The sequence below is a fragment of the Oncorhynchus masou genome, chromosome 23 (genome assembly GCF_036934945.1).
Source record: "Oncorhynchus masou masou isolate Uvic2021 chromosome 23, UVic_Omas_1.1, whole genome shotgun sequence".
Classification (NCBI taxonomy): Eukaryota; Metazoa; Chordata; class Actinopteri; order Salmoniformes; family Salmonidae; genus Oncorhynchus; species Oncorhynchus masou.
In genome coordinates this window covers 52,258,461-52,272,611 of record NC_088234.1, presented here as the reverse complement: position 1 = coordinate 52,272,611, position 14,151 = coordinate 52,258,461, and the positions used below count along the sequence as shown (strand labels likewise).

Here is a 14,151-nt window from a genome sequence, read left to right as displayed (position 1 = left end):
TACAGAATGAAGAAACGGTTTCTCCAATAGAGATCCCTGATCACACTTGTAGGCGATGTCATGGGAACGTTGGCTAACTGAGCTCATGCGCAGAAGCATGTCATCAGGTGTAACGGTCGTCTTGCACCGAGCAGCACATTTGCAGGCCGAAAATGAATATTTTCACGAGGCTGGAGTAATAACATGTTCAACTACTTGAGACATTGACTCGAATCTAGGTTGTGCCTTTAGCTTGAGAAAATGAACAAATAAGGAAGCATTTTTTATTTCTCTCATTGACACTGGCCTGGTCTGCTTGGTCTGTTTCACAAGCGTTTCCAGAAGTCTTGTGATGTTGCACCTCTGGGTTTAGAAACTCCTTGGATGATATTTTTTTATCTCACTTGAGTTGTGTTCTAATTATGAGGGGTTCCCTGATGAATTTGCTATCACAAAAGGGGTCCCCGGCCCCAAAAAGTAAAAAACAACAACATTGTTTTATAAAACCAATACATATTAATTTTGATATGAATCATTAGTCACAGAGAGATCAGTGAAACTCACAGGAGGGTCTTGGTCCTCAGCGAACACAGTGGTGATGACTGTTCCCTTCTCTGCGTTGGGGGCCACCAGGCCCTTGTACAGCGCTTGGCTAAACACCGGGGAGAAGTCATTCATATCCTGTGAATAAAAAGAAAAGGAATAGATACATAAAGTACTGTAGTCTACTATGAATGTTAAATTTTACATTTTTGTATCCCCAACACTAAATAAACAAAAAAGAGAAAGTTGGTCAATTTATTTTATACACTGTGATTGGAACTGCTATCTGCAAGTCTAGCTGACAAAGTTCTGTGGGAGCATTATTATGTGAATTAGTGTCACAAGATACTTAATTCCAAATAATGGAAATGTTGAGGAAACCAAGGAAATTGGCCTTTGCCAGTGGTACACATTTCATATCTGATTGTAAACTCATTTGTTTCAAGTTTCACTATTTTTATGTTACGTGCACAAGTACAGTAAAATGCCTTTCCTGCAAGCTCCAAACCCAATATTACAGTAATCATTATTAACGTAACACTAAAAATAACAAGGTAGAACAAAAACAAAAACTGAACTGTAAACTGTACTGAACGTCAACTTAAACGTATTGAAGAACGAACTGGCCTAAATGGCCATGTACTCTCTAGGTTTCTTCCTAGGTTCCTGCCTTTCTAGGGTTTTTTCTAACCTCTGTGCATCTTCAATGATTGCTCTTTGACTTATATTGAATTATTTTGCTGTTATACAGTTCGCTACATACTTCAGTCAAAAGTAGGGAGGTGATCAGCGATCGGATTATCTCCAACCAATCAGAGTATCAAAGCCAATTACAAATGTTCAATCCGCAATAATGGCCCAATCCATTGGTTTCTGAGAACAATCAGAACGGCTACAATGTTTTTCTGTTCTAGAAATCATCGGGAAAGTACGCATATTCAGACAATGCGGAGAAGAAATGAATATCCGTGGGTATTATATAATTGGACCATTTTCCTGTCCTGCTAAGCATTCAAAGTGTAACGAGTACTTTTAGGTGTCAGGGAAAAAGTATGGCATAAAAAGTTAAGTATTTTCTTTAGGAATGTAGTGAAGTAAATGTAAAAGTTGTAAAAAAAAATAGTAAAGTAAACTACAGATACCCACCCCCCCCAAAAAAAATTAAGTAGTACTTTTTACCAGCTGCTCAATTGAAATAATTAACACACTGCCATATAGGGCTGCCTGATATGGTCAAATAATTTAGGATTTATTTTTAACCTCTTGAAACTCTGGGGGCGATATTTCATTTTTGGATGAAAAACATTCCCGTTTAAAACAAGATATTTTGTCACAAAAAGATGCTCGACTATGCATATAATTGATAGCTTTGGAAAGAAAACACTCTGACGTTTCCAGAACTGCAAAGATATTCTCTGTGCGTGCCCTAGAACGGGAGCTACAGGCAAAACCACGATGAAATGGCATCCAGGAAACCAGCAGGATTTTTGAGGCTCCGTTTTCCATTGTCTCCTTATATGGCTGTGAATGCGAGAGGAATGAGCCTGCCCTTTCTGTCGTTTCCCCAAGGTGTCTGCAGCATTGTGACATATTTGTAGGCATATCATTGGAAGATTGACCATAAGAGACTATATTTTCCAGGTGTCCGCCCGGTGTCCTCAGTCGAAATTGGTGCGTCTTTTTCAGCTGCTGGTATTTTTCCATGCGATTCTGAGGGGGAAGCAGGCTTCCACGAACTGCATATCAATGAAGAGATATGTGAAAAAACACCTTGAGGATTGATTCCAAACAACGTTTGCCATGTTTCGGTCGATATTATGGAGTTAATTCGGAAAAAGTTTGACGTTGTTGGTGACTGAATTTTCGGTTCGTTTCGGTAGCCAAATGTGATGTACAAAACGGAGCGATTTCTCCTACACAAAGATTCTTTCAGGAAAAACTGAACATTTGCTATGTAACTGAGAGTCTCCTCATTGAAAACATCCGAAGCTCTTCAAAGGTAAATCATTTTATTTATTTGGTTATCTGTTTTTTGTGTAAATGTTGCGTGCTAAATGCTACTCAAAATGCTAAGCTAGCTTAGCATACTCTTACACAAATTAGTGAATTGCTATGGTTAAAAAGCATATTTTGAAAATCTGAGATGACAGTGTTGTTAAGAAATCGTTAACGTTGTGTTATGCTAATGAGCCCGAGGCTTTATTCACGATCCCGGATCCGGGATGGGGAGTATCAAGAGGTTTAACCAAATGTTGCAATGGCAAATTGACTTAGAATTAGAGCAAAACTGTAGTAATCATGGAAATAGAATGACTATTCTAATTCTATAGTTAGAATATAATAGTGTGCACTTTGAATAGTGTTGTTTGAGATAATGAATTAAAATGCCAGGGAGGAGTTATTGTGACAGAGTAGGTACTAAAGTGTTGATAGGTGTTTTCTAGGGGACCCTATAATCGTATAATACTTCATGAAGCTAACGTATTCTTGCTTTGCATATTCCTCATTGATTTAGAAGATACTGTTGCACAAACAACATGCTGATTTAGGTCTACACCATCACTGGTATCAGGCTGTATTAGCTCTTACTCAGTACATTTATTAGTTAGCTAGCTACAGTGCCTTGCGAAAGTATTCGGCCCCCTTGAACTTTGCGACCTTTTGCCACATTTCAGGCTTCAAACATAAAGATATTAAACTGTATTTTTTTGTGAAGAATCAACAACAAGTGGGACACAATCATGAAGTGGAACGACATTTATTGGATAATTCAATCTTTTTAACAAATCAAAAACTGAAAAATTGGGCGTGCAAAATTATTATACCTGTTAATTTAATTTAAATGCATTCCAGGTGACTACCTCATGAAGCTGGTTGAGAGAATGCCAAGAGTGTGCAGAGCTGTCATCAAGGCAAAGGGAAGCAACTTATCAATTTCAAATATAACATATATTTAGATATGTTTTACACCTTTTTGGTTACTACATGATTCCATATGTTATTTCACAGTGTTGATGTCTCCACTATTGTTATATAATGTAGAAAATAGTTAAACTAAAGACAAACCCTTTAATGAATAGGTGTGTGCAAACTTTTGACTGGTACTGTATATTTGCAAACATTTCTAAAAACTTGTGTTCCTTTTGTCAATATGGGATACTGTGTGTAGATTGATGAGGAAAAATAATAATTGAATCAATTTCAGAATAAGAATGTAACGTCACAAAATGTGGAAAAAGTCAAGGGGTCTGAATATTTTCCAGAATGCACTGTACATATACAATTAAAGATCTTGAACAACACATTGATTCATATGATATAACGACATTTCTGAAGATATGGTTGAAGTGGGCCGGTGCTGACCGGCGGAGAGAAGAGCCCTTGCACAAACCATCTGATTTAACCTAGAGGATCTTAATGTGAAAGGAAAAGACTCATTCACAGACACGTGTCCAGTCCATCTATATGCAGCTTGTGTTCTGTTGAGCTGACAAACAGTGATTCAGTGCTTTTGCTTTCAATAACAAAGTCTTGCCATGGTGTTGTCCTCTGTTTGTAGAGGTGGAGAATACACACACACACACAAGCACGCTCTATCAGCTTCTACCGTGTGTTTTCAGAAAGGGCGAGAAACGTTTGTGAGTTACACACACACAAACACACAAGCACGCTCTATCAGCTTCTACCATGTGTTTTCAGAAAGGGCGAGAAACATTTGTGAGTTACACACACACAAGCACGCTCTATCAGCTTCTACCGTGTGTTTTCAGAAAGGGTGAGAAAAGAGGGAAACGTTTGCGAGTTTATTTCTCAACCCAAGGACACAGGTAGACTACACAATCTCACCGCGAGGTCTTCCATGGAATGAAACCTTTCTAAAAACAAACACAAGAACAAATTAAACGCAAAATACTTAAAAAGCCTCGGCAGGTATAATATGTATAATATGGAGGGAGGAAGGAAGGAATGGCATTGTGCCTCCTCCATCTCCACTCCGAGGAACCCAGTGTGAATACATTCGTCCCGCCTTAATCCATGTTGGCCCTATCAAAAAGCTGCCAGCAGGATGTGATCCTATCAATCACTGTTCCTGGGTGACTACAAGGAAACTGCATCAAACTGTCCTTATCGAAGGACAAACTCACTCTACAGCTAGGATGGGCCTGCAGAGGAACAATTTGAAGGACCAAGCTTCCATTGCCATCCTGGCAGTATTGTGAATGCAGTGGAAGTCAGCGGATCTGCCAACGGGCTAAATAAAACCCACATACACCCTGAAAAAGCAAATGCACTGTTTTCTGTCCAACTCAGTGGGTGAAGTGTGAGACCAGGGGATGTTCTATATCATGAATATAGTCACAGTTAAAGGTGTTGTTACGCATGCACACACTCACGTACACACACACATACAAACAGAGCGAGACACAGTATGCCAAAACAGGAGGCGTTTAATCCCTTAGTTTCGATTGAGCGGCTAATCTCATGAAAGGTTGGAAAGGGAACGCATGCGTCTGGAAATCCTCACATAATTGCAGTCACAAAGCTAATGAGTCATTCAGCCCTGGAATAGCACCGGGCTAACACGACCGCTAGAAAGCCACACTGGCTTTGGATATGTGCTCAGCCTTGGATCAGCCATAACAAAAACACAATCAGGACTGCAATTCAAGTGTCTCCTAGCTGGCCTATCTGAATGATGCCATCAATAAATTGAGTTCACAGCATATACAGTGGGGGAAAAAAGTATTTAGTCAGCCACCAATTGTGCAAGTTCTCCCACTTAAAAAGATGAGAGGCCTGTAATTGTCATCATAGATGCACTTCAACTATGACAGACAAAATGAGAAGAAAAAAAATCCAGAAAATCACATTGTAGGATTTTTAATGAATTTATTTGCAAATTATGGTGGAAAATAAGTATTTGGCCAATAACAAAAGTTTATCTCAATGCTTTGTTATATACCCTTTGTTGGCAATGACAGAGGTCAAACATTTTCTGTAAGTCTTCACAAGGTTTTCACACATTGTTGCTGGTATTTTGGCCCATTCCTCCATGCAGATTTCCTATAGAGCAGTGATGTTTTGGGGCTGTTGCTGGGCAACACAGACTTTCAACTCCCTTCAAAGATTTTTTATGCTATGGGGTTGAGATCTGGAGATCTAGGCCACTCCAGGATCTTGAAATGCTTCTTACAAAGCCACTCCTTCGTTGCCCGGACAGTGTGTTTGGGATCATTGTCATGATGGAAGGAGGTTTTCACTCAAAATCTCACTATACATGGCCTCATTTATTCTTTCCTTTACACGGATCAGTCGTCCTGGTCCCTTTGCAGAAAAACAGACCCAAGGCATGATGTTTCCACCCCCATGCTTCACTGTAGGTATGGTGTTCTTTGGATGCAACTCAGCATTCTTTGTCCTCCAAACACGACGAGTTGAGTTTTTACCAAAAAGTTCTATTTTGGTTTCATCTGACCATATGACATTCTCCCAATCTTCTTCTGGATCATTCAAATGCTCTCTAGCAAACTTCAGACGGGCCTGGACATGTACTGGCTTAAGCAGGGGGACACGTCTGGCACTGCAGGATTTGAGTCCCTGGCGTCGTAGTGTGCTACTGATGGTAGGCTTTGTTACTTTGGTCTCAGCTCTCTGCAGGTCATTCACTAGGTTCCCCAGTGTGGTTCTGGGATTTTTGCTCACCGTTCTTGTGATCATTTTGACCCCACGGGGTGAGATCTTGCATGGAGCCCCAGATCGAGGGAGATTATCAGTGGTCTTGTATGTCTTCCATTTCCTAATAATTGCTCCCACAGTTGATTTCTTCAAAACAAGCTGCTTACCTATTGCAGATTCAGTCTTCCCAGCCTGGTGCAGGTCTACAGTTTTGTTTCTGGTGTCCTTTGACAGCTCTTTGGTCTTGGCCATAGTGGAGTTTGGAGTGTGACTGTTTGAGGTTGTGGACAGGTGTCTTTTATACAGATAACAAGTTCAAACAGGTGCCATTAATACAGGTAACGAGTGGAGGACAGAGGAGCCTCTTAAAGAAGTTGTTACAGGTCTGTGAGAGCCAGAAATCTTGCTTGTTTGTAGGTGACCAAATACTTATTTTCCACCATAATTTGCAAATAAATTCATAAAAAATCCTACAATGCGATTTTCTGGATGTTTTTCCTCATTTTGTCTGTCATAGTTGTAGTGTACCTATAATGACAATTACAGGCCTCTCTCATCTTTTTAAGTGGGAGAACTTGCACAATTGGTGGCTGACTAAATATTTTTCTGCCCCACTGTATTGACATAATACCATGACTGCTATTCATCTAGCGCTGAAGTACTTTGCCTGCTGGGGGGCAAAGTTAACTACTTGTTTGTAATATCATCACATCACCTCTTGAAGAGCATAGTCAGAACTATAAATCACCGATTATTCCTTGCAAAAACATTGCGCATATTTAGCTCTATCATCAGAGTTATGCAGCAAGTAACTACATGCTTTTAATGATCAGTAAGCATCAATTGATCGTGTAATTTAACGGGCAAAGTACTTTAGCTCTACATGAATAGCAGTCATGGTATTATGTCATTATATACTGTGAACTCAATTTAATGATCACCTCATTCAGATAGACCAGCTAAGAGACTTTTGAATTGCAGTCCTGATTGTGTCTTTGTTATGTCTGATCTAAGGCTGAGCACATATCCAGAGCCACTCTGCCTTCTGCCCTTAGACTTCACATCACTTATTTAACAATCACTTGAAAATGGCACGTACGTCAAATTGAACGCTCTGCACCGTAGTGTGACATTTTATTGATAACGACCCATATCTCGTCTAAAGATAACTGTAACTACTGCTCCTGGCACTGAAAAAGTATTGCTTTGTTGCCTTTTGCCAGTACTACTTCTGCCTGGAGACCATGAGGTGAAAGGATTTGGAAACATAAAGTGTTTATTCATCCTAATCAAAGGAGTTTACTAACTCCAGCACACCTTCCTCAGTAACTACAGAGCAGGAGACACACAGTGAATAAAGCGTTATGCCGACTATGACTGTCACTTCTACAGTGCTGGTTCTATGGATCCTTCACCATCACTGATGGTCCTTAGGGACTGTGATGGTACATACTATTGCGAAATGTAAAGCAACAAGTGCTTTTTCCTTGATAAGGGCTATAACTCGTTTATTCTTCAAGCACTAGCCTACTTGTCACCACCATGAGTGGAAACAAGTGAGAGTGAAGTAACAGCGACAATGATTTTCACCAAGTAAATGTACACATACTCAGAATTGTAGAAGGTGATATGGTGCTGCTAGTGATAGACACATTTAGAGACAGACAACGTAGTTTAAACAAAGTTTACATACATTATACACAACAAGGTAGAGTGAGTATAACGGAATGAGCAAATATACAGTGTTTATACAGTTGATACACAGCAAATGTACATACTGACAGAGGTGCAACTCAATATTAGGAAGGTGTTCCTAATGTTTGGTATACTCAGTGTGTCTAAATGCAGAGAAATGGACAGAGTGCAATGCATTATAGTGCAGTTATTTTGTGTACAGTTCAGAGATGTCTTGATGCGTGTGCAGCATAGAGTGCATATTCCTTTAGTCTCTATAGGCCAGATGGCCAGTTGGTGAGGGCCACTATTCAGGTGATGGGAGGTTTTGACCTGAACCGCCTGCCAGAGGTGAATTTTTGGAGGAGTGAGTGACCGGGGTTGGAAGGGTCACCCTGAGCCGATGACCCTCTCTGTAGACAGGACAATGCATTGCAGTTTACCCTTGCAGGGGGAGACGCAGACCCAAACAAGATGGTGACGGAGGAGGTGAGGATTGAATCAACGATTGATGGGTAAAACAGGATCAAGATTGAATGGGAGATGTTAAATTTTGTTTTTAGCTGCGGCAAGTAGTACATCCGCTGGTGTGCCTTATTGGTGACTGCTGTGATGTTAACCTCCCACTTGAGGTTGTGGGAGATGATGGTCCCCAGGAATTTGAATGATTCAGCAATGCTCCAGTAACAGCTGAGCCATCAATCTCAAGGGGGAGAGGTGGTGAGGGGCATTTTCTGAAGCCAACTACCATTTCCACAGTTTTGTCTGTGTTGTATTCCAGTTTATTGCGACTGCACCAGGCCAGTAGCCAGTCGACCTCTCCACATTGGTGATGAGACCGAGCAGAGTAGTGTCATCTGTAAACTTAAGTAGTTTGACAGATGCGTTGTTGGAGGTGCAGTCATTGATGTAGAATGAGTAGATTAGAGGTGAGAGCACGCATCCTTGCAGCATTCCGGTGCTAAGGGATAAAGAGTCCGAAAGGTGTTTTCCCAGATTCACATGTTGTGTCCTGTTGGTCAGGAAGTCAGTGATCCATCAGCTGGGAGAGTTTGTACTGTAGCAGTTATGTGTATTGAACGCAGAGATAAAATCCACAAACAATATCGTTACATATATCTTTGGGTTATCGAGGTGCTTAAGGATGTAGTGTAGGCCCCTGTTAACAACACAGTCCACAGACCTGTTAACTCTGTAGGCGAACTGCAGTGGGTCACACAGTGGGAGTGAGGAGTGAATACACAGTGAATACAGAGCTTCAGCTGGTCTTACCGTGATCCGAACAGTGACGGTGGCCTCACCGGGGGGCATTGTCCCTGCCTGGTCCACGGCCTCCACCTGGAAGGTATAGTTGGTCCCCATGCCCATACTAGCCAGGTCCTCAAAGTCCAGCGTCTGCAGGACCAACAGCTCGCCCGAGATTGGGTTCACTGAGAAAAGCTTCCTGGCCTCCGCAGATTTGATACGGTATGTTACGTTAGAGAACAGGTCTGCATCCACCGCCTGTGACACAGAGAGAGAGATGAGAGATAGACAGACAGACAGACAGACAGACAGACAGACAGACAGACAGACAGATAGACAGACAGGCAGATAGACAGATAGACAGATAGGGATGGAGGGACTGAAGTCGCAATGAAATGAGAAATGGTATTGGTGTTGGCTATATTCAGTGAATGCTAATTTGTTTAAACAGTGTAAAGTGCTTCTACTATGTAGAAATGTAATAAAATTAATCCAGGCACTGATCAAATGAATCCAAGGGAAATTGTTTTGTTGGCCCTTTATAAGTAAAATTATTAAGATCAAAGGAGGAGTTATGCTAGGGGCAGAGAAATATGATTATAGAAATGCATGTACACAAACACACACACACAAACACAGCAACCAAAATCCTGATTAGAAAAGATATCCAACCGACACCTGAGAATAAAAAGTCAATGCGATCTGTGGGAGTGAGAATCTTTCAGGTGGAAGGCTTTGATGTGGAGATGTGACGGAAGTAACAATATACAACAATATAAAAAGATAAAATACATTTATAAATAAATAGAAAAGAGAACACATATAATCCCTCCAGAGGAGAGAGGCGGGGATCAGAGATTCATCTGCCTGCAATGGCTGTCTGTCACTGGGCCTTCTGTACAGACAGGTGTCACTCCCACTACCAACCCCATCCCTGTCTGCTTCTGTTCTGGCTGAAGATGTTGTTCGTTTTTCTTGGGAGATTAGTGTTGTCACGGTTGCAGGTGTCAGTCACTCATCCACTCCCCCCTCCCTTGCATTATTCCCTTGTGAGTTGAGTAATATGTCACTCAGAATAGGTCTACAATTACTTCCCCTCTGCCCCGGCTTTGCTTTGGTGCTCGCTTGGGTATTCCCATGGTTCTCTTCCTCAGCACACACAACAAGAGGGTATGCTTGACAGTAGGGCTGCACGATTAATCAAATTCAGATTGAAATTGCGATAATGATAGGTCAATATTCATATCGCAAGAGGCTGCGATTATCTATTTGACGCTCAGTTAATACAACAAAAACTAGACTACGGCCCTCCTACAATGAGATCCGCTAGACTCCGTTCATTCCCTCCCTACATGCATAGAGGATGCTGACCAATCACATTTGCATTGCATGCACATGCTGGCCAATCACAAGCGTCCCCGCTTAGAGGGCGCAGTTAGATGCTGGTGAGGAGAGGAAGGGCTGAGTGCTGCTAGTGCTAACGAAAAAACATCCCGCAGACAAATAAGAATATATCACATAGCCAAAGACATGATTCCTATTTGCAGAGTCAACAAAGATGGTGTCAAGAAGATGATTAACAAGCTGGACAGGAGATACAAGATTCCATCTCGTACATATGTCTCCCAAGTCACAATCCCAACACTGTATAGCAAAATTAAGGGAGAAGTTGAAACAGAGCTCACACATGTTGATTATTACTTGACTACAACATACATTTGGAAGTAGAACAGCCGAGCCCTAAATTAGTTTGACAGTACACTATATTGATGAGATGTTTCAACTGAAAGGTCGGTGCTTGGAAACATCATAGGCCAGAAGATCACACAGGATAAAATATTGCTCTGGATTTGTGTGAAACTTTAATTGCCTGGGTCACAATTGAAAATCGCAAATTCATAATCCCAATATCCGTCAAAAAAAAGGCACAATTATACATTTTGTCCAAATCGCTCAGCCCTACTTGACAATGTCGAATCTACCTGAGACACCTTCCATCAAGTTCCAAGGCGCTCAGGGTTTATCAAGCTTTACATTATCGTTTGTCAAGAGAGGGATTTTTTTTGTTTTACCCCTTAAGCCTGATTCAGAGCGTTGATGAGAAACTGGCTCTTAGTCTTACTCCATTTGAGACTTAAGACACCCAGAGAGTTCTTACAGACCAGACTCCTCAGATAGTAAAATATAAGTGTTTTACCCTCCATTGTGTGTGTGAAACACTAAAGAGCCTGAAAGCTTATGGCAGTTGAAATGGAGGCCAAATCGCCTGATAGCTGAAGACGCTTTGACGTTAAATGATGTTAAAGGGGGCATTTAATAGTCAAGCTGTTTGAAGCCGTTACTGTTCTGTGCAAGGCCTGGCAGAGAGAGGGAGAGAAACCACAGATCCCCCACATCCACACTTACACTGAGTATCAGAACCACAATGCTCATTAATCTCACAAATACTCAGTGTAGCTGTAGGATGCACACGAAGGCATGTGCACATGCACACACAAACACACACTTACACTGAGGCGCAGCACCACGGTACCCACAGGGCTGTTCTCTGGAACATTGACCACGTAGGTCTTCTGGGAAAACTCTGGGCTGTTGTCATCGATGTCTGTCACCTGGACAGAGAGGGTGAAGGTGGTCCTGCGGGGGTCCACCGCTCCGTCTGAGGCCTCCACTATGAGGTCATACTGACTCCTGACCTCTCGGTCCAGAGGCACCACGGTGGATATGCTGCCGTTCTCAGTGATGGTGAAAAGACCTGGGTGGTTGACTATCTTGTAGCGCACCAGACCATTAGCCCCTGCATCTGGATCTGTGGCCTGCAATGGAGGAGGAAAACATAGTAGATTCAATTTGTGGAGTGAGGAAGAGAAACAGGCAAATAATGGAAATACAAGGGGTTGTGCTCTATCATGAATACATATAGTCACAGTTAAAAACGCACACATCTAAAAATTACTTAACTGACATGGTTCTCATAAATTCAAAACCCAGTGTTCATTTCAATCTTATTTTCTCTTCACATTGAGATTAGTGTCTCTGTCACAGACTCATGACTAATCATCAGCAAGTTCAAAAGGCCAGAAGCCTCTTCCTTAAAAGTCTGATTTTCAACTAAGGGAATTCCTTGAATGCTAAATCACGTTCCAGAAACGTACACTACATTCTTTATTCAGCAAAAAAGAAGGAAAGGTTGAAAAACCCCAAAACAGGGTACATTTTTAGGATCCTTCAGGGTAGACAGAAAGTTAGTTGCTTAACAAATTCTAAATCCCTCATGAATATGCCAGCTCATGAGTATGCCAGCGTGTGTCAGTGTGTGCTATCTTGTGTGTGTGTGTGTGTGTGTGTGTGTGTGTGTGTGTGTGTGTGTGTGTGTGTGTGTGTGTGTGTGTGTGTGTGTGTGTGTGTGTGCTTGTGTGTGTGTGTGAGAACCTGACTGTATGATTTTTGTGTGTAAAGAGCGTAAAAAGGGAGAGGGCTTAGATGGAGTAAGGGTGCTTTACCCTAATTTTGTATTACACAGAAAGCCAGATAGATGCTCAAAGCCAAGGCTAAAGATTGAGCCCTGACGTTAAGCCTTTAGACAACAGAAGAACAACATGTCAATTGAAATGTGCAAACATTACTGTGCAATGAGTTGACATCATTATGAACCTCACGGCTCACAGGCTTAATTCCTTTAATACATACTAAATGTATCAATTAATAATTAGGAATATTTTAACAGCCTGCCATGGACTAGAAACACACACCAGCTCACTTTAGCACCGCAGGGTTAATTACCGGCTGTTTTTTATGAACTTAAGGTAGCCAAGCATTCGTTGTCTCTCAGATCCATTAAAAGTTCATTAGGCTGCGTTTACACACGCAGTCAATTTCTGATATTTTGCACAATTATGGGCAAAAGAGCTGATCTGATTTGTCAAAACACCAAAAAGATCAGAATTGGGATGCCTGTGCAAACACAGCCTTAGATCTGCCACATGAAAAAACTGCTACTACTCGGCTAGTGTGGAAACTTCAGTTTTGTGTATGCTAGGTGAGTGTGGATAAGTATAGAATCTACACTATGTGGATGCATAAATACCTTTTGGTTAATACCGGATACAAAAAGGTAGGCCTACATACAGTATGCATGCTTGTGAATGACAAAGAAACTAACAATGTAATTATCGTCACATCATTACGTTATCAAATCATATCCAATTGTATTTGTCACATACACATGGTTAGCAGATGTTAATGTGAGTGTAGCGAAATGCTTGTGCTTTTAGTTCCGACAATGTAGTAATAAACAACGAATGAGTGATGGTACAGAACAGCATAGGCAAGATGCAGTAGATGGTATCGAGTACAGTATATACATATGAGATGAGTAATGTAGGGTATGTAAACAAAAGTGGCATAGTTTAAAATGGCTAGTGATACATGTATTACATAAAGATGGCAAGATGCAGTAGATGATATAGAGTACAGTATATACATATGAGATGAGTAATGTAGGGTATGTAAACATTATATTAAGTGACATTGTTTAAAGTGGCTAGTGATACATTTCCTCACACTCAACGTCAAAAAAACAAAGGAGATGATTGTGGACTTCAGGAAACAGCAGAGGGAGCACCCCCCTATCCACATCGATGGGACAGTAGTGGAGAGGTTAGTATGTTTTAAGTTCCTCGGCATACACATCACGGACAAACTGAATTGGTCCACCCACACTGACAGCGTTGTGAAGAAGGCGCAGCAGCGCCTCTTCAACCTCAGGAGGCTGAAGAAATTTGGCTTGTCACCAAAAGCACTCACAAACTTCTACAGATGCACAATCGAGAGCATCCTGTCGGGCTGTATCACCTCCTGGTACGGCAACTGCTCCGCCCACAACCGTAATGCTCTCCAGAGGGTAGTGAGTTCTGCACAACGCATCACTGGGGGCAAACTACCTGCCCCCCAGGACACATACACCACCCGATGTCACAGGAAGGCCATAAAGATCATCAAGGCCAACAACCACCCGAGCCACTGCCTGTTCAC

General features: G+C 41.5%; 1 protein-coding gene across 1 annotated transcript in view; it reads right to left on the bottom strand.

The window, feature by feature from the left end:
- Positions 1–14,151, bottom strand: part of LOC135511025 (protocadherin-15-like) — a 278,688-nt gene that overhangs the window by 88,853 nt on the left and 175,684 nt on the right. The window contains exons 19-21 of the mRNA XM_064932482.1: positions 11,628–11,933; positions 9,145–9,375; positions 544–660 (exon numbers count right to left, since the gene is read on the bottom strand). Of these exons, the coding sequence (XP_064788554.1) occupies positions 544–660; positions 9,145–9,375; positions 11,628–11,933 (654 nt within the window). The remainder of the gene's footprint in view (positions 1–543; positions 661–9,144; positions 9,376–11,627; positions 11,934–14,151) is intronic.